The sequence below is a fragment of the Solanum dulcamara genome, chromosome 6 (genome assembly GCF_947179165.1).
Source record: "Solanum dulcamara chromosome 6, daSolDulc1.2, whole genome shotgun sequence".
Classification (NCBI taxonomy): domain Eukaryota; kingdom Viridiplantae; phylum Streptophyta; class Magnoliopsida; order Solanales; family Solanaceae; genus Solanum; species Solanum dulcamara.
Window position 1 is genome coordinate 18,723,050 of NC_077242.1, and position 26,821 is coordinate 18,749,870.

Here is a 26,821-nt window from a genome sequence, read left to right on the forward strand (position 1 = left end):
TGGACAAACACTTGTGATCCATATTAAAGACTTGAAATTAAGGGGCAAACATTTAAAGACCGTAGGAGAATTTGTTATCGTTGCTTTATCACAACTTGGATCTACTGGTAGCAGAGGAAACTACAACACTTGTCTATATTACAAAAGGAAAACACATACATTATAGATAAACTGGTTCTATTTCTTGATCATCTATGCCTTGGGATATTGTTTCATCTCACTCTTACGGAATTGTAGATATCTATGTATTTCCCTGCTGTATTATTCCAGCTATTGTCAATACGCATAACTTTCTGCACGGCAGCTTTCCAGTCATTTGGTTCTGCATTACAATTGAGGACATCATACAATCAAACAATTAAATCTTTATCTCAAAGCAGCTGCAGTCAGTTATACTAATCCTCTCCACTAAATTTCATCTTCTGAGGTGAATGAGGGCCTACAATCAACCGGTATCTTTCAAGGAAATCAGAAGGACGAGCTACATGGATATTCAAGAATAATATGGCTTACTTTCTTGATAGTAAGAAAATGCACGGCCTAATGCACAGTTTAAGGATCCTTCATCAATTCCTTCAAAGACAAACCTACATGGAAAATATGTGAGCACTTCAGAATCACGTTATAATGCCAGTCAAATCTACAAATGGAAAAAGATCCATGACAAGAGAATTTTTTTATTGAAAAAAATAAACATAAACAATAGGGATCCGACTGTACCCACTTTCTTGCAACATTTGCTTTATATTGAATTTACTTAAGCTGAAATAAGTGGGTGCACCTTTCTTTAAAAACCCTTTAGCTCTGAAATCTAGCAATATAGTATGTATCATCAGTAAGACAATTTTATTCTTGAAAAAGAAAATCTATGTGAACTCAGAAAGCAGCTGTGAGCGTTGTTTTTCATTTAGGTGACTAATGATCAACGTCAAATACCACATTTATTGGTTATTTCTTTTTTGTATTCTCATCCTCGCTATATAAAGCACACATACAAGGTTGAAGTTCAGAACCCAGTTCACATTAGCATCAATTTTGAATACAAAAATAAGTGGGATTTCAAGAATTTGATCAGTTACCCATTAGCAATCTCAGTGTGAGATTGATCATCCATGTCAAAAACAGTGTCCGCGAGACCACCCGTCTTCCTAACTATGGGAACCTGAAACAGATACAAAAACTCCTTGCTATTGTTTCCTTTCTTAAGCTGGAATGAGTATGTTTCTGGAAGCAATAATTGGACAACCACCATTTTATCCTTCTAGAAACACACACAGCCCTAAATAAAACCTTTCTGACAAGTTCTTCTACCATAGAATTATGGCAACTCAGCAGCAGATAAGAAACAGATATCTTTCCTAGTTTATCCACGTAAAATGTGAAACAAACTACTCTAAATAAGTAATCGTAGTACTTACAGCTCCGTAACGCATTCCAATCATCTGTGCTAGCCCGCATGGCTCATACATTGAAGGCACTAAGACCATGTCTGCAGCAGCATATAGCATATGGGACAGCTCCTCGCTTCATGATTGACACCATTTGGGAAACAATGATCACTCGGGTTAAAATTTCCATCATGCATTCAGAGTATACAGGTGATTCATATTTTAAAAAGAATTGATATCTACAGGTGATTCATATCATTTGAGGTTCACTTAATCAGATTAGAAAGTAGAATTTCCGTTGAAGCTCCAGATAAATCCATAAACATTACCACTAATATTTGTTGAAGGTTAGGAATATTAGATAATCAATTGGTCTTAAATTACCTGTACATCAAAAGGATACGGATATTGGAGCCCTTGTTATGCTACAAAGAGGACAAGTAACAGATATCACCATTGCATGGTCATTCAGAAAGGTTAATAAACACAACCAGATCTATTGGACTCCTTTAAATAAAACACTTTGTTCTCTCAAATGTGTAAGTAGTGATGAAACTTATACATTTGTTAACATATGAAATCATTAACTGCTTATTACTTCTAGCTTACTCCAGAGGAAAATTTGGAAATATGCATTAATAAGAAATTAGTGCAGTAAATTTTACTTAATTTATTCTATCACTCTTCTTCTTTCCTGTTCGTTTATCTTTTTGGTTTATCAACCGGCATTTCTTTCAGGTCAAAATCCAGCACTTTGGTCTGGAACCTGATATCTTAATCATTAAATGATTCCATTCTAAAATCATAATAAAACAATGATAAAGAGAAGGAAAAATTAAAATGATCATAATGAACTGATTTGTCAGTGATGAATGCTCCCATTTTACATCTCATGATGGAGAAAAGAACCTTCTGTACCAATATCACCAAGCAGGGCCAGCAGGAAGAATAGTTCAAGTCTAGAAATTGTGGTTACCAGTTCTGCTAGACCTTCAAATTCTCTCTCAACTCGACCATCTGAAGCACTCCCCAAAACAACCATCTGTCCACCCTGCAAAACATGCCAGCAGCAGACTTCAATTACAATGGTCAAAACAACACCCTATCAGTTGGCCACAAGTTACAAGACAACCCTACAAATAGCTGCAAAATTGTACGTTATTTTTTTTTGAGATAAGGTAAGTGTGTTACAAATATCGCACCAAGAAGGTGTTGTCTAAAGTATTTTCAAATTACCAAAAGTGCATCCCTTGCTATTGTTAAAGGGATTATATAGATTCTATCACTGCTTCAGCATCACTAATGTTACTCTGTTTGCGCCAAAAATAAAATAAAGTGAACAGCTCATTTAATCTTCTCAATGGTCTCTTCTTTGTCTTGAAAGAATCTAAGATCTCTCTCCCTCCAAACTGTCCACCATATGCATGTTGTCTGTAGGCAAGCTCTCTGTAAAATCTGCTTATAAAGAGTTCAACCTAACAAACAATCAGATTCACTGTTGGCTCTGGAAGATGATATGGAAAGTCAAAGTTCCATACAATGTGGCTTGCTTTACATGGCTTCGGGCAAAAGAGGCAGTCCCGACACAGGACAATCTTATTGAAAGGGGATATACCAATTATGTTCCATATGTTACTTATGTGGAGAGGAGGCACATACAACCATCATCTCTTTTACACTGCAAGATGACAGATCATTTGTGGAAGATATTCATCAACCTGAAAGGTATTATGCAGGCTGTGCTAAGGGGAATGCTTGAAGCTATAACAAGTTGGAACTAATATAGTAGCTCATCCAGTCAGAAAGAGAGATAGAGGACTGTCCCATGTTTTATTTGGACAATCTGGAAAGAGTGAAATCAAAGGTACTTCAAGACAAATACAATACAATACAGAAGTTGAAGATGAAGTGTCTAGGTCTTATTTAGTTTTGGTGTAAACAAGAGTACCTAGAAGATCTTGAATCTATTTTGATGTTTTAGAATCCTTGTTAGAAGACAAAGGATTAGGGACCTTCTGTACTCTACACTGTAATTATGGTGACTGCACATGTTTTGTGCAGTCTTTATATATACAACAAATGTTACCTATTCAAAAAAAAAAAAAAAAAGTTAGTATGTTGACATGCTGAAAGAGACTATAATAGAGCACTACTAGATGCATGCTTATCTCTGTAGACTTGACAAAGATAACATTGTTTGCATCATACAGCGTGTGTGCATTCTCCAACTTCCCTTGCTCAGGTGACCCTATATCCCCAGGGTGGGGAACTGGTGGACTATAATATCAAAATCTGAAACTGGATACACAAATCGGGATTCTACACATCTATCATAGTTGAGACACGGGAATGTCTTAGGAAGTGCCGAGAGCAATTTACAAGTTTTGTTCTTATCATGGAAAAGTCAAGCTGACATCGTCTCAATGACTCTCTTTTACTCATAAAATTGAATCTTTCAAAGCGAAAATGTATCCTATGTGCTATTTATGTATAAATTTGACTGATCGGATGTCCGTTTTCCTGTGTTCAAGTGCACTTTTGGTGAAAAGGACAAAATGGGGATAAGCACTTACTAGTTCTTCAACGTGCTTGATCGCATGAGTGATGAGATGGAGACCTTTTTGAGCAACCAATCTAGAAATGCAGACAACCAAAGGTACTTGATCAGCCACACAAGTACCGCGTTTGATGCCTTCAAAAGGAAGACCAAGTCCCCTTTGAACAAATTGTTTGCATATCCTCTTCCCTTCAGTTTTGCTGGCTTCAAAAACACAAGCGTGAAATAAGAAGGAAGTTGAAGAAAATGTCCATAAAGCTAAAATCTGTTACACAACAAATAAAAAAAGTAGCTATTCAAGTGGAAGTTATTCTATAACAAATAGCTATAATACACTCATTGGCTCTCAAAGCAGGTGGAGAATAGCTGACCTTGTGTGGACAGCAGTATCCCAACCTAAACATAGACTTGTTCTTTGGTTAGCTGTCCGGGGGAGACTACTTACAAAAGCAAGACTGAGACATTTGAACATATCCATCGATAGTGATGAATGTTGCTTATGTGACATGAAGATTACAGAAACACCTCTGCACCTATTTGCAGATTGTGCTTGGACCAAACAGCTGAGAACTGATTTATCAAACTGGCTGGGCATACAACTTCAAGCTAGTGAAATGAAAACTGTGTTGGAGAGAATTAGAAGGAGGCACTGGATGCATTTCAAAAAGGAGATTGTAGCAGCTACGTGGGGAGCAATTGTCTACTATACTTGGAAAGCTAGAAACTGGACTACTTTCAAGCATCAAAGTGTACAGGCTAAGACAGTTTTGATATAGGTAAAGAAGGACATTGTAGAAAGACTAGATCTGTTAAAAGCTAGTAGGAGAGCTCGTAGTTGTAGCGGTTTGATTCATAAGAGCATTTGTAACTAGCCTTATTCTGGAGGCCTTACGTTTCTCATAATACCTTTCCTAGTAGGTGGTTGTGAGATTAGGTGCTCCCTTAGGTGTATTGGATGCCTGTTCTTGTTGGCTATGGTAATATTCACATTGTCTGCCAAAATCAAAAAAGTATTTACCAAAGGAGAAAAGGACCAAAGCTAGAAGTTCACAAGAGAAATTAACCATGAGAAAGCCACATTCTCCTTGTGCCAAAAAGGAGGCACTTTCGGTTAATTGTGCATCCCTTTTTTTTTAAAAAAAAAATAATCATAGATCGAACCGCCGAATCGGAAAAATTGGGTGCAGTTCTTCTAGATTGCAGCCCAGGAGGGCACTCTAGCCTATCCCGCACTACTCGAAGCCTTCGTAAACTCATTGTCAGTTTCTATCGTAGTGGAGCCACTTGACTGGTTGGAGAGGGCCTACTTGACCCATTCTTCTGACTGCGCTAGCATCATCACACCAATGGGACCCTCCAATAAGTCTATTGGAATTGGCTCTGTATCAATGGAATCTCCACATTCTCCTTGTGCCAAAAAGGAGGCACTTTCGGTTAATTGTGCATCCCTTTTTGTGTAGAGGCTAGGATCAGAGGAACACCAATGGTAGACTCATGGACATAGAGAGGACAATCAGATGGATAAAACCTTTTGGCTCATTATTGCATCAAACATGCAGAACTAGTTCTTTTGCATAATCTCTACACACAGAATAAAAACCAAACTTCCTAAGCTTTGGTTTGAAAATAAAGGCTTATATAAGGAATGAAGAAACGAGCAGATTAATGGCAAAGTGGGAACCATGAGGACATCAAGTTCTTGACTGTAAATAGTTTACACATGTTATGTAAAATGTATAAGTGAAGCAGTCCAAGTCAATTCACGTGAATCCACTGATGAATATTAACTCCTAAACAATAGAAAGGTCTGATGTGTGCAACTTCTCTTAGAATCTGAAGCAATATACTTAAAAGGAGTAAGAGTTTCCCAAAGCTGAAAGATATGATAGGATTATTATATTCCTAATTAGAAAAAATGTGTAAAGAGAGCATCCAAATACCATAAATACTGAATCATGGTTTATTCTAACTGAAAAGATCAAAGTTGGATTAGGCGTCTACATGGGGATCATTCTGGAAGACTTAGTAGAAATATTGGAGTGAACTTCTAGATACATATGTTTCTCTTCTGCTGGCGAATTCACATCATGCCGCACTTTTGTAACTCAATGAGATTCAATAACCAATGACTAGTACTACCTATGACACTACTATCATAATTGATATTAACGGAGTGGATCATGAGGCTTTTAGGAACACACAAAGAGTTTGGTAATTTCCTGTGACCATGGAGTCAGATAAAGAAAGCAGCAAGCTGGTATAACCAGAGAATAGAGCCTAAGAACTAGCCCCTGAGCTATGATCAAAGAGCTTTTGAAATTCCCAAAAAGACTTGCTCAGGATTAATTCTTATTCACAAGCCAAAAAAGATTTCATTAATTGTCCTACCTCTTTTTTGGATTAGATAAAGATTGTCCTACTTTTTTCATCCCATTTCTGCACATTGAAAGCTATACTACATTTTATTTGGACTAGATATCACAAAATCGCCAGTTTCATGTCCAATTAAACAACTAAAGAATGAAAACTAATTGACAACTGTTCCATGGTTTACCTGATTGAACGGCAAGTCTATTAAGTGCAAAGTCCTAGTGTCTCATAGTTCCAAGAATATTAACTAGTGAAGAAGACAACAGTGAAAGAAAACACCAGCGTCTTTCAGAGCAAGGCAATAATATCAGTAAATTTTGACCTTTTCCCCCCCTTAATAGGTAAATATAATTGAGCAATCATTACATTCAATTCTGTAAGTTAATAATGATATTAAACAGTCTCCAATAATATGCAAAGTTTTGAAAAAACTGACATGTTGTATTAGCATCCTTTCTTTCATCGAGAGAACGGAAATTCCTGCAGAAGCAATGCTTTGTCTTTAAACAATTACAAATATCTTACCCTATGCATTACACCGATACCTAGAGAACGATAGAAGAACAAAAACCATATATCTGTTGAATGAGCCTTGTGTCGTAGGGTTTTATTTAAAGTCCTTTCCTGCGCTTGTCTTTATTGAGATACATTCGATTGATGAGTATCACGAAATAATGTGAAGTCACCCTATGCTATTGTCCCTGGGGTAGTTGATGGACAAAACTGACTGACAATTTTCTGGTTAACTCCTCTGCATGAACTGTGTCTACATTGCTCAAACAAATGAAAACGAAAAAAGCAAGTCAATCTTATTGTGCTTCCGCATGTCCAACATGGATGAGGTGAACTTTGTAAATATCTCCTTGGATTAAGACGTAATCTGTTTGAATCTATACCAACATCAGCATCCCTCATACGGGGGAAACATATGCAATGGTAGCTCAAAGCAAGTGATGTCTAAGTATTTCTACAACATCACAGAAATAGTTACCATCAAATTTAGCAGGCAAATAAATATCTGTTGCTGGATTCCACATTTCAGTATCGATCCCATTTAAAATGCCAGAATACCTGAATGATAACATAACTCATTTAAACAGCTTGATTAGGAAAACTGATACAAAAAAAAATAAAGCAAAGTAAAAGAGAAAATTTAATAGTAATTGGCATGATATTAAATATGGCACATGCTAATTTCTACAGAGATTCAGAAAGAGGGGCTGAAGCAGGATTAATGAAACAGAACTTAATGTAACAAGGAAATATTATTAATGGTAAGTGCTGAAGACAATACTTATCAAGGTTTCTCATCAAAGCACCAGAAAGCCATCCAGAACAGAGTGTCTCCTTGAGATAGGTTGGTGAAACTGTACTGAAATTAAGAAGAGAAATTAAAGAAAGAAGATAGTTTTTTTGTTTTTGACGCCATAACGAATGAAGATAGTTCATGTATCTTGTATTTAGTTGCAGGAGAAATGCAATTCCAATAGCTCTTACACGCTCAGGATAGCCTCTATTTGATTTATGAGTGAAAACTTCAGAATTTTTCCCAAGAATCAGACTTGAAACTAGACATAAGGAAGATAATTTGTTTAGTTAATTCTGTCATCCTGCACGACTTTAGTAAGGGGCAAATGATTAGAAAAGGACATAAGTCACAAGACTTGTATCAGTTATTCAGTCCGAAACCCCCACTGTTTTTACTTTTGGTGCCTCATTATATATACTTCATAACCGTTCGAAACATGCTTATATCTCCACGTTACAAAAGATAGTCCTAAATCAGTCTAAAATGTCTTATTTAGATTGTGAGTCATCTTAGTTTGAGAAACACACTGTACGTCTTCCCAAAGTTAATCCAAAATATGGCCCTAAATTGTGTTAATTCTATTTGATAGCTATTCCTGTTAGAAATAGATCAGAATATTTTCTATCTTTCAAGCCTTTTGTGCTAACATTTGTAATCAGGGTGGTGCTTTATAGAATATTTAATATAATTTCCACATCCTTCTCATCTTTTATGCCTTTCCAAGGCATCCTGCATCTAGCATGTTCACATATATCTTAACAAAATGGAGTCGTTAAACGGAAAATAGACTTTGAATAAAATAGGTTGCAAATAACTTATCCATCCTCATGTTCCCTTCTTTTTCGGGTTGATATTCCCACTTATTGTTACATAATCAATTGGAATACTTCCTTTGTTTTGCAGCACAGAAGAACTCGGTTGATTCTATATCAAGATCAACTCAATTTCAGCTTTCTTGATCTGTATTTAGCTGTACAAGCTTTGCAGAATCTCACCCTTGGACATGAAAAAGGCAAGTCTATGTTTATTTAGGCATTCCCGTTTTCAAAAATCCTACGAATGCTATGATCATTGATCCCACTACAAACAAATACTTTATCTTAGTAGATGTAACTTCTTTCGGGACTTCTCCTTATTTCTTACTCATTTGATTCTATATCTAGGTCAAACTCATTCAGCTTATTGATTTGGAGTAGGATGAGTCACTACTCATTAGGTGCATTTTGCAGACATATACCGTGAGAAGAAACATCAATCGATTTTTTCCAGTTCCTCTTTGCAGAGGTATCCAGTCTATTCCCAATCCTCATACTATTTCAATTTAATAAGTTAGCACTATTTCTTACCTTCATATCATGTTCTTGTTACAAACTTATCCACTTTCCAAATACCCAAAATTGTCTCAGAAGCAATGGCTCATCTTAGCTGGGACTAGGCTATGGTTGAGAAAATGACTCATTTACATGGAAATGGGTACTTGAGGACATAGTTTGTTTCTCACAGGTAAAAACTATAGTTGGATTTCGTTGGACATTTACAGTTAACGTATGACCAGATAAGAAGATTGATAGTCTTAAAGCTTGACTGTTTACCAAAGAATATAATCAGTTTTATGGGTCTTTTCCAGTTGGCCAAAATCGCACTTGTCTCTAAGGCACCATTTTCCATTGATCTCTCTATGAGTTGGGATCAAAAATACCTTCCTTCATGGAGAACTTGCTGAAGAAGTCAAGCAGTCAATGTGGACAACCATGTAAAATTTCCTACTCCCGAGCAAACAAAGATTGTTCTCTTGCTAAGTTGAACTAGTCAAACAATTTGTAACTCGTTTTAAAAAATCTTCCACTGCTTCTACAAGGATGGCAACTAGGCAAGACTCTACAACAACAACAACAGACCCAGTGTGGGTGAAATCCCACAAGTGAGGTCTGGGGAGGGTAGAATGTACGCAGGCCTTTCCACTACCTCATGGAGGTAGAGAGATTGTTCCCAAAGACCCTAGGCAAGACTCTAATTTAATTAATTTCGTCAACTTGTGATTCAGGTGATTTGGTGATTCACCATATTAGAAATATAAAGTTGCAACTGGAGAAAAATCTTATTCTGCTTCTGCAAAAGAGGTGGTATAAACTAGATGACACAAGAAGCAAAACGGGAGAAGTAAGAACATGAGTTGCGAGGTTATAGTTCTTATTATAGGAAAAGGGAGGAGATGTAACAATTGGACTGATTAATTTAATTTATGAAGAAAACAGTTAGAGTAGGGAGAAATGAAAAGGGAAATTGGCTGATTAAACTGTGACCAATGTCAATTGGGGAAAATTATTTTCATACCAAGAAAGAGTAAACCTTGTAGACAAATTAAGTAGCTACACTAGATTTAGCTAACTTACACTACAGCATTGCTGTATACTATGCCACCTTTCAACAAACTTAACCTCTCTGGATTATGGCCAACTGTGCGATCATCTACTGCCTGCCACATTGAGAACAAAGCAATTTATTTAGGGTAAAGGGGAACAGTACCCTAGAGATAAAAGAAACACACAAATAAGTGGCTGAAAGACTGATATAAACATTCAGAGCTCTAAACCACTACACAGAAGCATTGGATTCCTGTTAATATCCTTAACTGAAAAAACAACATAGACTGCGCAAATTATGATAACTAAATCTTGAATAAATGAGAACACCTTGTCTTCAGTTGCATAGGCAGATCCATCAAGACCAAACTTACTGAGTTGCTCTTGTCTGTCAAAGAAATTAGAAAAAACCCATGAGAGGAATTTGGTAAATCTAAAAGACTTATTTGCAATAGACGCAGCTACCAACTATTAGCTTCACATCCTTCTAGTTTTAGCTTAGCAGCAGATTGAATAATGGCTTTTTTAAGAAAGAAAAAAAAAGGGGGGGGGGGGGGGAGGGACTACAAGAAATTTTACTCCATTACATTCAGTATTATCCAGCAATGAACTGGAGCAAAAAAAGGTTAGAGAAGGAGTATGCATATTTGACAGATCAACTCCTGCAGATTTTGATAGAACTAAGAATCTCTTTAGCCTCTTATATTAACAAATTGATAAGATAGTACTTGGAGTTCAGCTGCAGTTACATTGCAGTGAGTCAGTTTGCAGTTACAGTCATAAAACAAAACAAAAAAAACTCAAAAAAGAGCTTTTCAGTTAGAAAGAAACAGAGTTCTTAAAAGAATATGACGATAAAAACCACCATGCAAGAGAACCCATCAAGTTCTAAAGTGGGTGTCAGTTAGAAAGAGACCGATTCTTACAAAATGTGACAACAGATACCACCATTCAAGCAAACCAAAGGTTCCAAAGTGAGCAAACAGCAGAAAGTATATGTTTATCTGCATTGCTTGCATGCGTGCATCACATATTCTTTTGTAGAACAACTGCTTCAAGGTAAGAAGGATGGAGAGAGTGAAAAATAGTTGAAGAGTAAGATATTTTCAATTAATTGATTAACACTATAGAAGAACAGCTCCTTCGGTAGAACGTAGGCTATGTACAATATGATAAGTAGTTAGAATATGAATATATACAGGAGATATTACGAATTATTCTCCTAGAATGATGCAATCTGACCATACAGCAACACTAACCCTAAAAATGGAACATATAGACTATAGGCTTCAGGCTTGTGGCACAAACATCCAATCTCTGTCTTCGGAGCACTGTAATGTATGTGTATGCCAACTGATTGTTTGTCCACAAAAACTCATAAGAGGTATCAAATTGCATTTTCTCCCTGATTAAGTGATAATATATCTCATTAGGTTTGGTCCTCTCGTGGAATACTAGATTATATGCTATGTGTATCGCAACTCCATTTTCACATATCAATTATTTGATAAGGAAAGTGGTGCCACAAATAAAACTTAAACCTTCGCAGATCAATTTCAGTTATGTTGTTTTTTTTAACTTTAGCTCCTTACATAGTCGACCCCAACATTCTGTTAAAATCTTTTCTTGTTGCTTTGATTAAAAACCAATTCTAAGTCTTCAATTAAGGAAATGGCCTCAAGTTGATTTTTTATTGGGTGGATGACCCTTAAATTAGATTAAAGAATATAAAAAAGAAAATTGTCGGGGTTTTTTGTTCTCTATTGTCGACAATCAACCTCCTTCGTGGTTGTTTATCAACCATGGTACTAATCAACCTCCTTCTTGGTCAATGGAGATCATCTTCAACCTCCTTCTTGAACTTCCTTCCCAGGCGATGATCAATTACTTCTTTGGTGGATTATCACACTGTTGTCTATAATCAACCTCTTTCTTGGTCATTTGTCAACCCATGATCACTAAGTAACCCCCTTCTTAGTCGATGGAGGTTATTCACAATCTAAGTTACACTGACTCTTCACTTTTGGTGTCGCACCCCTATAGACACGATGGGGGTATGGGTGTGGAATCCATACCGGATATGGTAAATCGATTTTGGGTACTTTGACAAAATTAGATAGAGAGATTTAAAATAGATACAATGATTTCTGAAATCAAATAAAAAACTATGGTTAAATCATAATTTAGGGATATGTTCTTTTTGTCGTCAAAAGATATTTGAATTAAAAAGTCAACAACCATAAGGTGCTTTAAAATATTTAAAGGTCAACATTATACTCAAGAAGTCTATCATGGCCTCTATATCATTTGTAATAGTCATGTTACACCAAAAAAATATTAAGGAGTGCTTAATAAAAATTACATATTCAAACTTGTTCTCAAAAACTCGTGCTTTCTATTCCTTCCAAATAGTCCACCATAATTTAGGCATATTTTTAAAACTTCATTTTTAGATATTTGAAATACTTTTACCCAAATCCCAACACATGTATCCATACCTAGATCCATATCCCCGAATCTTAAAATTTAGATCACGAAAGATTCGACCTCTAGATCCGCACCCGTACCAGACACCCCACCAAGTCCGAGCAGCTTAATTTACAATCTCTTTCTTAGTCGTTTATCAAGCCATGATTGCTAATCAACCTTCTTCTTGGCCGATGGAGGTCAGTTTCTTAATTTTAAACTTACGAGAAGAAAATAAAGGAAACGGAAAATGGAGGTCAGTGAGGTCCTTTCAGTTAAAGCTTCTCAACTTGGTGGAACTTGGGATTTAGGTGTAATTGTAGTTGACTTCTTGTTGAAGTAACCACAGAAGCTCACATGCCTAGGCCATAATTAAAACTTAGTTTTTGCACTTGATCTTACAACCATATTTAGTTTCTTACCTCCACAATATATTAGGTGTGCACCAATCAATCAATACACAATATTCAAATAAGAGTGGTCTAGCCTAATCTACATGTCCATACTAAATAATCTTTGTAATCTTCGGAAGCAACTCCCAACATGGATAGTCTTGATGAAAACGCATCCAAATGACTGTCAAGAAAAATATAATAAAGGTGTGTTGTGCAAGCTAGATATTGAGAAGGCATATGATCATGTCCATTGGAGCTTCCTTGACTCCATCATTTTATATTTGGGATTTGAGGTTAAACAAAAGAGATGGGTAAGACTTTGCATCTCTTTGGTGAGATATTCAGTGTTGGTGAACAACAATCCGTGTGGCTTATTTGGGAGTTCAAGGGGTGTGAGACAAGGGAACCGTCTGTCTCTGATGTTGTTCATTTTAGTAATGGAAGCACCAAGTAGGATGATGGATAGAGTTGTTATGGGAGGATTCTTAAAGGGTTTTATTGCAACGGTTGGAGTGTGGGGACAATCTCGATTTCTCACTTGTTTGCAGATGATACCTTGTTTGTTGTGGCGCGGATGTGTCCCAATTGGATTATCTAGGCCAAGTTTTCACTTGGTTCCACGTGGTGTCAGACCTTAAAATTAATTTGAGTAAGTGTGAATTATACTTGTCCAGAGGTGGACAACATTGGGTCGCTCACTCAAGTTTTGAATTATAGGATTGAGGCTCTTCCAACTACTTATCTTGGATTACTACTAGGTGCTTCGAACAAGGATCTTAGGGTGTGGAATTCGATTCTTGAGATGGTCAAGAAGAGATTAGTCGGGTGGCAGAAGAGATATTGTCCAAAGGTGGGAAGGAAGTGCTTATCAAGACCACTTTATCGAGTATTCCTACATACTTCTTGTCTTTGTTTCATGCTCCAGCTTCGGTCACAAAATAGTTGGAAAAGTTCCAAAGAAATTTTCTTTAGGACGCAGCAGATGGAGCAAGGAAGTTTCACTTCGTTAGGTGGGAGACTGTCACATCTCCAAAAAAGTGGGGAGGGCTTGGTATTAAAGATTTAAAGGTGTTCAATAAAGCATTGCTTGGTAAACGGTTGTGGATATTCGGGGTGGAGGTAAATGCTTTTTGGAAGGGGGTGATAGTTAATAAATACGGTGCGCGAAGGAGAGTGGGGAGAACTAAAGATGTGACTATGCCTCTTGGGTGTGGTAGGGATGATTTCGGAGCAAATATCTCATTCAAGGTAGGAGATGGGAAGACGGTTAAATTTTGGGGACAGAAGTGGTATGGGAATATTTTATTGAAAAATGATTTTTCTAGCTTACTCAGAATAACTTGCCAAAGGATTGATAATACAATAAATTAGGGGGGCACAAGTTGGAGGAGACTTTTTGGGACTTGAGATTTAAGAGGGGCTTCTATGATTGGGAGGCGGCTGAGTTTCAGCTCTACTCCATAAGAAAGATATAGCGGATGCTTTGTGGTGGGGTTTGGGGAAGAATGGTATGTTCCACGTTAAGTCTTTTTATGAAAAAGGTTAATTAGGAAAGAGTTAGTTTTCCCTTGTAACACAAATTGGGTACCTAAGGTGCCAAGGAAGGTGTGTTTTTTCACTTGGCTAGCCACTAAAAGGATGATCTTGACGGCGGAAAATCTTAGAAAGCGGAAGGTTGTCTACGTCAGCTAGTGTTATATGTGTAAGGAGGCGGGAGAGGGCATGGATCATCTTCTTCTTCATTGTGGTCTTTCCATGAGGTTATGGTGGGATATGTTTAGGTGGTTAGGTACTTCTTGGGCTATGCCAAGAACTATGGAAGAATTGATGTTCCATTGGAAAAGCGGGAGAAAAAGGAGAAAATGTAGAGCACGGAACATGGTTCCAATAACGTTAATGTGGGTGGTGTGGTGAGAGAGAAATAAAGAGCTTTTGAAGGGGTAGAGTAGAGTTTTTCTAAGTTAAGAAGTAGCCTCTGATCCCTTATTTTCTTTTGGTACACCCATAATGTTCCCAATTGTATAGAAGATTGGGTGGAATTTGTAGAGAATCATTTTTTTTTAATAAAATTTTCACCTTTTGGTATAACCCTTGTATACAACCAAGTATTTGGCCATGTTTATGAATGAAATTAGATTTACTTGATCAAAAAAATAAAAAAACAAAATAAAGTCAAAACAAAAATTATGTTGCAAAATATAATAGAAGATATAATGGTTTGACTTGCTACGTATTAAAAACTTCCAATCTAAGCCACAATGACTGCTTCATACCTTGATGCCAACATCGACATACTAGATCAAACCTTCCTAAGCAACAAAATCGGATGGTTGTTTCATATAGACATCCTCCTCTTACTTACAATAGAGATATGCATGTTTAGTGTTAAGTTGATGAAAATGCCAATGTTTAATGGAAACCATAGATAAGGACTATCTCACAAATGCGACCTTATAAAAAAGAGATAAGGCATTGCCATAATCTAAATTCTTTAAACTTGAGTTCATCCTTCAATGACAAAGTGGACCGTAAGTTAGCTGCACAACCTTTACCGTGTACATCTAGTGATAGCCAATTGTGGAGTGATCAATCAACAATGAAAGTAACTCATAAGTCCCACTGGAATATAGGCAAGCACTTCACTGATCATTGCTGATCTCCAACAAAGATCAGCTAAAGCCTTACTAGTAGACCTAGGAATAAATACAAAAGACCATTGAGAAAACAAATGCACTGGTATGCAGATAAATGATGATAACTCAAGAAATTTACAAATGGGATGACAATTTTAATTTTGAGTGGAGCAAAAACACTTTCTACAGCAATAGGAGATCTTGAGGGTCAAAGGGGTGCAGGAGAAAGTGGTGAGGCAATTGAGTCCTTCGCAGTATATCAATAGATTTATCATTGTTAACTGGAATAAGAACGTCATTCAACACACCAAAATGTCAAGCTTTGGATATGAACAATATAAAAGGTGCCCAGGGAAGTCCTCTTTTTTAGAACCATGGTGTCTGGGCCAGATTTTGCGAATCTCGACTAATTCCAAGGAATACCTGCCCAAGCAAGTCTTCTTGTAGATTGATATTGATTTCCTAGCATAATTATAGAAGTACATTAATAGAGATTGATATAATATTGATTATGTAATCTTTTCTTTCCTTATTTAGTTGTAGGATTTATTGTACAAGTATCCATTCTCATGGGATATATATTCATCAAGAAGCAGAAATGCAAGGCAAGGCTGCGTACAATAGACCCTTGTGGTCAGGCCCTTCCCCGGACCCCGCGCATAGCGGGAGCTTTAGTGCACCGGGCTGCCCTTTTAAATACAAAGCAACTTTTTCTTCTTCTTGAATCTTCAAGGTATTAGAGCCGCATTGTTGTCTTTCCTGAGGTGAGTTACCTCCCTCGCAGCACTAGCATTCCATTTTTTAACAAAGAGGTCAAATTTTATCTCTCTTGGTGGTTGTCCACAACACAAACTCCTTCCGGTCAATTCTTTTTGAACTTTCTTTTCCATTGGGATCGCTGGAACATTCCATGCCTATTCCTACTAGGTTTGATTTTTTTTCGATCACCGAAATTAGCTTTCCAGCAAATCTTTCCGGAATTTTGTCAGATCTTGGATCGCAAGCTTGTTCCAAGTACATACCTATCAGTTTTATTTTTTTCCCGATCACCAGAATTAGGGTTCCAGCGTGGAAGCTAGCTTTCTGGCCATATCTACAGATTTCCAATGACTTTCACGCAAATCTATTCCAGATCTCGGATTGCAGGCTATTCCAACCCTTCTCATTCAAGTTCTGGCAGATTACAACCAGGCAGAATTTTTCGGTGAGATCATGCAGATTCTATTTTTGGAAGATATTTTGGAATATCCCTATTTTGACACTAAAGATTATTACTTGCTCAAGTTAGTGTTGTAGAATTGGATGGTGGGGTACATATCTTGCTTGGTCAAGATCTTGCTTGCTTTTTATCAAATCTAGGAAATTGATTGGGTATATCACTGGACGAAAGAAAGCAACCGTTGTGACAGACTCTAGCTTTAGTCAAATCAGAATCCATTGACTATAGCTAGAGTCTGTCACAATAGGTTCTTTCTTTTCTCAAGTGATAAACTCAATCAATTTCCTATAGATTTGACTATAGATGGAGTATGTCACAACGGCTGCTTTCTTTTCTCAAGTGATATAAACAATAATATCCTAGATTTAATAAAACGCAAGCAAGATACGTAGCCGCACCATCCAATTTCTACAACAGTAATTTGAGACATAGAATTATTATCTATTTTTGTATCACTAGTTTGAACAAGTAATAATCCTTAGTGTCCAAAATTGAATAGGGATATTCCGAAATACAGAAATAGCCTTCCGGAGATATAATCTTCCTGATCTCACCTGAAAACTCGGCGAAAAAATTCTGTCCGGACGAAATCTGCCAAATCTTGGATGGGAAAGGTCGGAATAAGCCTGCGACCCAAGATCTAGAAAAACAAAATCAGGAAAAGTTGCCGAAAAGCTAGATGCCTAACCGGAATCCTAATTGCATTAATCGGAAAAAATCAAAAACTGGTAGGGATAGGCTCGGAATGTTCCAGCGACCCCAATGGAAAAAAATTCCAAAAGAAACTGACCAGAAATAGATTGCGTTGTGAATAGTCAACCAAGAGAGAAAACTCGACCTCTTTGATAAAAACGAAGCCCTAGTGTTGCGAGGGAGATAAATCACCTCATAAAGGCAGCAAAGGCTATGATACCATGAAAATTTCAAGAAGAAGAAAATGTTCTTTGTATTTCTTGATGAATATACAACCATGAGAATAGGTACTTATACAATGAGTCCTAAGACTAAATAAGGAAATACAATACCACATAATCAATACAATCAATTAAATTCAATACAATATCATTCTACTCCTATCATTAAGCTATCATTATCAATCAACACAGGGAAAAGCTTAACCCACTCTTTCCCGACCTGACATGGCCCATTTCCATCTTGTTAGAATAGTAATCGGTGTACACAATCCTACTTAGAATAGGAAGAGATTTAGGAATAGTTTATAGTATCCTACTTGGAAAAGGATTGTTTTATAGTGTCTATAAATAGGGTCTTTGTGTAATATTGTTCTTACATAATTCAATAATATTTTTCTCCTATATTTCTCACATGGTATCAGAGCATTGGTGAGAAACTTACAAGAAAGAAAACTCAGTCCGTTTCCGGCGCGTGTGGCAGTTTTCGGCCAATTTTTGAATTTTTTATTTTTTTCCAGTGAGGCGCCTCTGCATCCCGAGGTTGACCATATATTTCTATTTTGATTCCGACCAGTTTTCGGCAGTCAGATCTATCTTTTCCAGTTTCCGGACAGATTTGACTTTTCCAGATTTTTTAGATTCCAGATTCCTATATATTTTCTTTTTGCTTTCATAATATGTCTTTCGGGATTGATATTTTTAGCTCCAAAAATATAGGAAGTTCAAGTCCTATAATTACTTCAGAACCATTAATGGGAAGCTCAAACTATTTAGCTTGGGCTTCCTCAGTTGAGTTGTAGTGTAAGGGTCAAGGCATCCAAGATCACTTAACCAATAGTGTTTATGTGGTAGATGAAAAGGCAAAGGCTAGTGAGGAAGATGCAAAAGTCAAAGCACAATGGGTGAAGGTTGATACTCAATTATGTAGTCTCCTATGGCGATCTATTGATTCCATGTTGATGCCCTTGTTTCGCCCATCCAGACAAGTAATTCAGTTTGGGAAAAGGCACGTGCTTTATACGCTAATGACATATCTCGATTCTATGATGTGAAATCTCGAATGACCAACTTAAAGAAACAAGATTCCGATATGTCTACTTACTTGGGACGGGTACAAGCAGTCATGGAGGAATTTGAAACGTTGATGCCAGTTACTACAAATGTGGAAAAACAACAAGAGCACAAACAGACATTGTTTCAAGTTCTTACACTTGTTGGACTTCCTACTTACCATGATTCAGTGCGTGATCATATTTTACCTAGTCCTAGAGTTCCTACAATTGATGAATTATTCTCTCGTCTACTTCGCCTTGCCGCGCCTCCCAGTCACAAAGTAGCCTCATCACCCACCATTGATTCCTCTGTTCTTGCATCTCAAACCATAGAAAAACGAACATAAATCTATGGAGAATCGGCGAAGAGGAAGGCGTTTTGGAAAACCTCGATCCAAGTGTAGTCATTGTCATAAACTTGGGAAAACTCGTGACATGTGTTATATTTTGCATGGTCCACCACCCAGTTATGATCCTATTGCTCTAAAGGAATATAATGAGTTCCTTCAAAATCGTGCAAGTAAACAGACATCTCCACAAGTAGCATCTGTGGCTCAGCCTAATCACTTATCCAATAATGCTCATATTGCTCATACAGAATATGATGAATTCCTCTGGTATCGAGCAAGTAAGCAAACGTCACTACAAGTAGCTTCGATTGCATAACCTGATGTTTCTGTTGTGGGTAATTCTTTTGCTTGTATTTCATAATCTAGTACTCTTGGATCATGGGTCATGGACTCAGGCGCTTCTGATCATATCTCTAATAATAAATCACTTTTGTCTGATATTGTTTATTCACAATTTCTTCCAGATATTACTTTAACTAGTGGGATCCAAACAAAACCAAAAGGGGTTGGCAAAGCCAAACCCTTATCTTCTGTCACTCTAGACTCTATTCTTTATGTCCCTGGCTCTCCTTTTAATCTGGCATCCGTTAGTTGTTTGACGCATGCCTTACATTATGGCATATTCTTTTTTGATGATTTTTTTCTCATGCAGGACCGCAGTATGGGACAGAAGATTGGCACAGGACATGAATCACAAGGCCTTTACTATCTTACCTCTTCAAATTCCTTCACAGCATGCTCCGTTACAGATCCTCCAGACCTAATTCACAAAAGTTTGGGATATCCGAGTCTAACCAAGCTACAAAAAATGGTGCCTAGTTTGTCTAGTTTAGATTGTGAGTCGTGTCAACTTGGGAAACACGCTCGTGCTACATTTTCACGTAATATTGAGGGTCATTCAGAGTCTATTTTTTCATTAGTTCATTTGGATATTTGGGGTCCTAGTAGAGTTAGTTCACCCTTAGGCTTTTGCTATTTTGTTAGTTTCATTGATGATTATTCAAGATGCACTTGGGTTTTCTTAATAAAAGATCGTTCTAAGTTATTTTCTATATTCAAAAGTTTCTTTGCTGAAACACAAAATCAAATTGGTGTTTCTATTCATACTTTTCGTAGTGATAATGCCTTAGAATACTTATCCTCCCAATTTCAGGAGTTTATGACTCACCATGGAATTATTCACCAAACATCTTGTCCATACACCCCTCAACAAAATGGTGTAGCAGAAAGGAAGAATAGGCATCTCATTGAGACCGCTCGCACTCTTCTCATTGAATCTCATGTTCCATTGCGTTTTGGGGGAGATGTAGTCCTTGCGTCTTGTTATTTAATTAATAGAATGCCCGTATCCTCTATTCAGAATCACGTTCCACATTCCATACTGTTTCCTCAGTCACGTCTTTACTCTATCCCTCCTCGTGTCTTTGGGAGCACATGCTTTCTTCATAACTTAGCCCCAGGGAAAGATAAATTAGCCCCTTGTGCCCTCAAACATGTCTTTCTTGGTTACTCTCGAGTTTAAAAAGGGTTTCGTTGTTATTCACCTGAACTTCATTGATACCTTATGTTCGCCGAAGTCACATTCTTTGAATCTCAACCTTACTATACATTTTCTGATCATCCTGATGTATCTGAGGTCTTACCCATACCTCAAATCTTACCTCTATCAACTTTTGAGGAATCTACCGTCTCTCCTACATCTCTAGTTGTAATGCCACCACTTCTGACTTATCGTCGTCCGCGTCCAGTTGTAGTCCTAGATGATTCATGTCATGTGCCGAGCCCTGCTCTTACTGCGGACTTGCCTCCTTCTGACCAACCGATTACACTTCAAAGAGGTATATGATCCACTCGAAATGCTAACACACATTATACTTTCTTGAGTTATCATCGTCTATCCTTACCACATTATGCCTTTGTATCATCTTTGTCCTCTATTTTCATTCCTAAGAAACGGGTGAAGCACTATCTCATTCTGGATGGAGGTAGGCTATGATTGATGAGATGTTTGCTTTACATATGAGTGGTACTTAGGAGCTTGCTTTCCTTCCTGCAGGTAAATCAACTGTTGGTTGCCTTGGGTTTATGCAGTCAAAATTGATCCAGACGGTTAGGTGGATCGACTGAAAGCTTGCCTTGTTGCCAAAGGGTATACTCAGATATTTGGACTAGATTATAGAGACACTTTCGCTCCTGTGGCTAAAATAGCATATGTCCGTCGTTTCTATCTATGGTTGTCGTCCATCATTGGCCTCTTCATCAGTTGGACATTAAGAATGTTTTTTTGCATGGTGATCTTGAGGAAGAAGTCTATATGGAGCAACCACTTGGTTTTGTTGCTCAGGGGGAGTCTAGTACCCTTGTATGTTGATTGCGTAGGTCACTCTATGGTTTGAAACAGTCTCCTCGAGCCTGATTTGGAAAGTTCAGCACAGTAATTCAACAATTTGGCATGATTCATAGTGGAGCTATCACTCTGTCTTTTATCGGCATTCTGCACCAAATCTGTGTATTTCTTTAGTTGTTTACGTTGATGATATCGTTATCACCAGCAATGATCAAGATGGTATCACTAATTTAAAGCAACATTTTTTTCAGCATTTCCAAACTAAAGACCTCGGTAGACTGAAGTATTTTCTAGGTATTTAGGTTGCTCAGTCTAGATTAGGTATTGTTATTTCTCAACGCAGGTATGCCTTAGACATTCTTGAGGAGATAGGAATGACGGGATATAGACCTATTGACACTCCTATGGATCCGAATGTTAAACTCTTTTCAGGACAGGGGGAGCCACTCAGTAATCTTGAAAGGTATAGACGGCTGGTTGGAAAGTTGAATTATCTCACAGTGACTAGACTTGACATCTTTTTTCCTATGAGTGTTGTAAGTCAATTTATGACTTCTCCTTGTGATAGTCATTAGGATGCAATTATTCGTATTCTGCGATATATAAAGTCAGCTCCCGATAACGGACTACTCTTCGAGGATCACGGCCATGAGCATATCACCGGATAACAGATGTTGATTGGGTAGGATCACCTTCTGATAGACGTTCTACATCCGGATATTGTGTTTTAGTAGGAGGTAATTTGATGTCGTGGAAGAGTAAAAAATGGAGTGTGGTTGCTCGATCTAGTGCAGAAGCAGAATATCGAGCAATGGTTGTAGCAACTTGTGAGCTAGTTTGGATCAAATAGTTGCTGAGAGAACTAAAATTTGGAGAAACCGGTCATATGGAACTTGTGTGTGATAATCAAGAAGCCCTTCATATCGCATCAAATCCAGTGTTTCATGAAAGGACTAAGCACATGAGATTGATTGTCACTTTGTCAGAAAAAATATACTATCAGGAGATATTGTTACAAAGTTTGTGAAGTCAAGTAATCAACTTGCAGATATCTTAACCGAGTCCCTCACCGGTCCTCGTATTAATTATATTTGTAACAAGCTAGATACATATAATTTGTATGTACCAGCTTGAGGGGGAGTGTTAGAATAGGAATAGGTGTACACAATCCTACTTAGAATAGGAATAGTTTATAGTATCTTACTTGAAAAAGGATTGTTTTATAGTGTCTATAAATAGGGTCTTTGTGTAATATTGTTCTTACACAATTCAATAATATTTTTCTCCTATATTTCTCACACATCTCTAGATTGCAGCTATGACTTTTAAGTTGCAAACGTTCCCTCACTCTTAAATTAACTTCTACTACTGAGCAAGTGAGCCTGTCCGGATACATCACTAGCCCCCTGAGAGGCTGGGACAACAGTAAAACAACTCTTTTTTCAGCAAATGAATATATCAGTATTTTATTCCATTACAGTATCAATACTGAAGACATCCCTAGTTGAAAACCAACAAAAGCATAGAAGAAGCCAATTGGAAAATTCCATACTATAAATAACTTCCCTTGTTATAATTGCAGAAATGAATAAAGGTTATTCAGAATGCTTGCATATGATGACCCATTGACAATGGGAATTCTAGAACACAGAATATTCCCCTAATGTACACACATTGTTTTACATTTCAAGGTGATCTAGGTATTTTTTTTATGACAAAGTAAACCCGCAGCCGCTACTCTTTGGGTGCACACAAAGTAAAACCCCCGCTCCTGCACAATAGCTCGCAAACCACACAAGAGAGGTAACCCGCACTAGGCAAGCCCGGTGCGACGAGCTCGACCCAGAAAGCAAACCCCTTGCTTTCACTAGCAAGGGATTGCGAACTTGAGACCTCCAATGTCCCAAGCCCAAACCACTGGGCCACCCCAAAGGGTAAGGTGATCTGGATATTATTAACTGACCTTTCTCTATATTGGATACCTTCCAAAGTTATCCCCCAAGGCATAATCAAAAATTAACATATTTCGCCCATACTAAAAGAGAATACAGAATAGACACTAATTCAGACAACTGCAAACTGAGATTTGAAAAATCACGAGGACAAAAGACCATCCTAGATATGGTCTCCTTTAATTTGTTGTTCTGTAGTTTCTTTATTGTTGCATCTGGTTAAGTGTTAAGGGGATTAATTTATGGTGTGCAACGGTCTCTTGGGACTAGACTACACCATCGTTGAAGAGGTTAGATATACAAAGAGCATAAACATATTAGAAAAATGAAGCCATATTTCTTCCTTCTTTTGTAGCCTAAAAGTGTACCTGCATTCTCCATAATGCTCCATGTTGTGAATAGTCAATACAATTCTCGGTTTCTGCACGGGATGTCAATGCTAAAAACAAACAGACAGATAGATCTGCTTCAGATCAATTAACGGAATGAAAAACAGAAGCCCCTATATCATACCTGGAGTGAGAGAAAATGGTACATATCCCAGTAGAACAGGGGTAAAGCACCTGCCTGCCATTCATGTACATGAATGATATCTGGTTGTGTTCCAGTTATCTGTAACAGGATGTTGACCAGAAAAATAAGTTGTTTGCATGAAAGCTACAGGAAGACATCACTCAAAATACAGGAACAGGTTTGAAACATTTGAACATCAAGAACCTACTGAATTGAGGCTGCAACTATTCAACTAAACTTAGGACTACATTTGATCAAGGCAGCAAACCATATGGCTTGTCCCAAGATGTGCACATGTGTACATAACTAGTGTGCAATCAGATATAGCTCAATAAGTCATGGGATTAAAGGAATTAAACCAAAATGTGTCAGTAGAATTGTCAAATAGGAGTAAGTTTAGTTTTAATCTTTCTATACATCTACCATGAAACAATTTATAACTCATGGACTGTAATACCTGCATCCATTCAAGGCAAGCGCGGCTGAAAAACAAGTATGCATCTAACTCATTGTATGACCCTCCATATATGTTTGTTCCCTTGAAGAAATGGTTGGATGGTTCAATAAGTATCACCGGAACGCCTGAAACTTCTCCTCGATATGCATTACAGGCAACCCAGTTTCCATCATGATATGAGTTGAAAGTTCTGATCAAGGCTAGCTCATTGATACAATGCTTTGGAATACATTCATAGAAAGGAATCATAACCTCAACTTTATGGCCACGCTTTAAACAGGCACGTCCAAGTCCTGTTACAACGTCACCTAAACCCCCGACTTTTGCTATAGGTGCCATTTCAGCTGTCACATGAACAATGTGCAAAAGATCAGAATCCTGTTCCACACCAGCAGAAGCATCCGAGCTGAGGTCCCAAGATGGAAACTCTCCTTTCCAGAATGGAACTTCATCATTTGGAGAAGGCCACCGAAGACTATCAGATTCACAACCAGCTTCTGAGCCTTCTTGTTGCTCAGCTTTCAACTGTGGAAGAAACAAACTTAAGTCCAGGAGATAATTGGAAAACATAACCGAAATGCTTGATGGCATGCTTCTTAACCCAAAAACAAAACAAAAAAACGTTTTTTTCCTTTTCAAGAATTATTAACAGATGATATTCTCAAGTCCTACATTTTCCCCCCGATACAGGCACACACACACAGTCTAATTATGGATAAAGGAGAGAGCAACAGACAGGATGTATGATGTATCATTGTAAAATCTTTAGCTCCCAAACATCTGTAAGTTAGCCATATAGAAGTCTCCTCGTGTTTGCTCTTTTAATTCAAGCCACTCTACGTCCCTAACCCATAAATTTTATACAGGTTTCTGTCAATAACAACACCGCAATAAGGAATTTGACTGTCATCCACAAACATCTCTAGAAGCTATGATGCTAAAATATATCTAAATAAAAGACGTTGAATCGATGTACTTGTTCAACTTTATACAAGTGTCTACTAGGTGAAACAAGTTAAAAGGTTATGCCTAAAATAAAAAAGGGTTTAACACAACACAAGAAAAGATGATGGAATTTCTTCCACCTGACGAGGAACAAGTTGAATCTTGAAATTAGGCGACTGGTATTTGCTGAAGACGTAAGATTGCTGCTTCAACAAATTGGGCTTACTGCTGATATTATTGTAGCATGATGGGTAATTGCTACAATTGTTGCTACTACAGCTTCTATTAGGCGCAATAGATGATGGGAACGACAAGCAGGATGTGAAATCCATTGACAATTATCGAAATATTTTGCGTTCAATGCACCCTCAACACTTGCAAAAATGTGTATATACACAGCATTTGCCCAGGAGGTTGGGGGGAAGAAGAGTGACTAGTAAACAAGGATCTTACTAGTTGAATATACCTTTATTCTGCAATTGCACCTTATTTGAAAACAACTTTACATAATTGGACACACAAAAATATTACGTAACATTTTTAGTTTGCACCAAATCATGTTCATTGGTTAAGTGTTAATAAAAGATGCCAATAATTTTAGTATAACTTATGTAAATTTCACGGTATTAAGAATTAATTATATTATTTTTCTTCTCTAAATTATAAAAAATCCTTTAAAATTTATGGATTTCAAAATACGTCAGTGGACTTTCGAATACATTATCAGCAGACATCTAGATACATAGGAGGGGGATGTATCTGAAAGGATAGGACATCCGGATACATAGAGGATGTATCACGGAAGAGATTTATGTATTTGAGAAGGGAGGGATGTATTCGAGAGGGAAGAAATGTATTCAAGAACGGGATATGGATGTATCAGCGAGAGCGAGAGGAGAGTGAGGGGATATTTGAAATCATTTTAAATAATTGAGAATTTTAGAAATTATGATAAAATAAGATATGTATTTAGATAATTTTTTCATAATTTTATTATTATTATTTATAAGTAGACATTTGGACATGTGATTTGAAATCATGAAATGAAATCAGCGTTTGGACATATGATTTTTATTTTTTTTTATTTAGAAATTTCATATCATAATTTCACATTTTTTTAATACTAAAATTGACCCACAGATTTATTTTTAGTAAAAAAAAATATATTTTATTTCTTCTACCTATCATTTATTTCATATATAAACAACTTTTACTAACTTTTAAGCTATTTATATTTGATATAACTATTACTCTCACAAACTAAATTTATAGTTCATATTATTACTCTTAACAATGTTACCATTTATATCAAGAAATGCAAGCTCAAGGTGAGAAGATTGTCCGTACTATGTGGGATGATTATAAAGAGTAGTATACAAACCAACATGAGCTATGGTGCAGTAGTGGGACTGCTTCACCCTTAACCAGAGGTCTCGGGTTCTAGCCCTGGAATGGAAAAAATCTTGTTGGGAGCGCCATCCCCCGAATGGTCCCTGTAGTGCGCGATCCGAATTTAGTCGGGGTTCCAGGGCTCCGGACACCCGGTGGAAAACCAAAAAAAAAGAGTAGTACACAACAACTCATGTTCAAT

General features: G+C 37.2%; 1 protein-coding gene across 7 annotated transcripts; it reads right to left on the reverse strand.

The window, feature by feature from the left end:
* On the reverse strand, nucleotides 1-25,705 carry LOC129892522 (uncharacterized). Of its 7 annotated transcripts, none has more exons than XM_055968104.1 (16): nucleotides 25,371-25,701; nucleotides 24,286-24,810; nucleotides 23,829-23,927; nucleotides 23,684-23,736; nucleotides 15,905-15,943; nucleotides 10,318-10,375; nucleotides 10,018-10,100; nucleotides 7,610-7,687; nucleotides 7,307-7,386; nucleotides 3,962-4,149; nucleotides 2,365-2,439; nucleotides 1,773-1,813; nucleotides 1,419-1,524; nucleotides 1,080-1,162; nucleotides 514-587; nucleotides 1-322 (listed from the first exon to the last, which is right to left on the reverse strand). In XM_055968104.1, the coding sequence occupies exons 1-16, from the start codon at nucleotides 25,560-25,562 to the stop codon at nucleotides 213-215; spliced, it is 1,884 nt and encodes a 627-aa protein (XP_055824079.1). In that variant the 5' UTR covers nucleotides 25,563-25,701; the 3' UTR covers nucleotides 1-212. The 7 variants fall into 7 exon arrangements, 4 of the variants coding, with proteins under 4 accessions (XP_055824079.1, XP_055824081.1, XP_055824080.1 ...); XR_008767336.1 differs by lacking the exon at nucleotides 1-322 and adding an exon at nucleotides 725-811 and having other exon boundaries at nucleotides 25,371-25,704; XM_055968106.1 differs by lacking the exon at nucleotides 7,610-7,687 and having other exon boundaries at nucleotides 25,371-25,702.
* Nucleotides 25,706-26,821: the final 1,116 nt, after the last annotated feature.

Bases quoted from the DNA above. Each gene is read 5' to 3' on its own strand.
- LOC129892522 (XM_055968104.1), bottom strand. From the start codon at position 25,562: ATGGATTTCACATCCTGCTTGTCGTTCCCATCATCTATTGCGCCTAAT. The intron at 1,525-1,772 runs GTAATTTAAGAC...TCAATCATGAAG, and splicing joins CGTATCCTTTTGATGTACAG to CGAGGAGCTGTCCCATATGC. The intron at 323-513 runs GTAAGCCATATT...ATTGTAATGCAG, and splicing joins ATTTTCTTACTATCAAGAAA to AACCAAATGACTGGAAAGCT.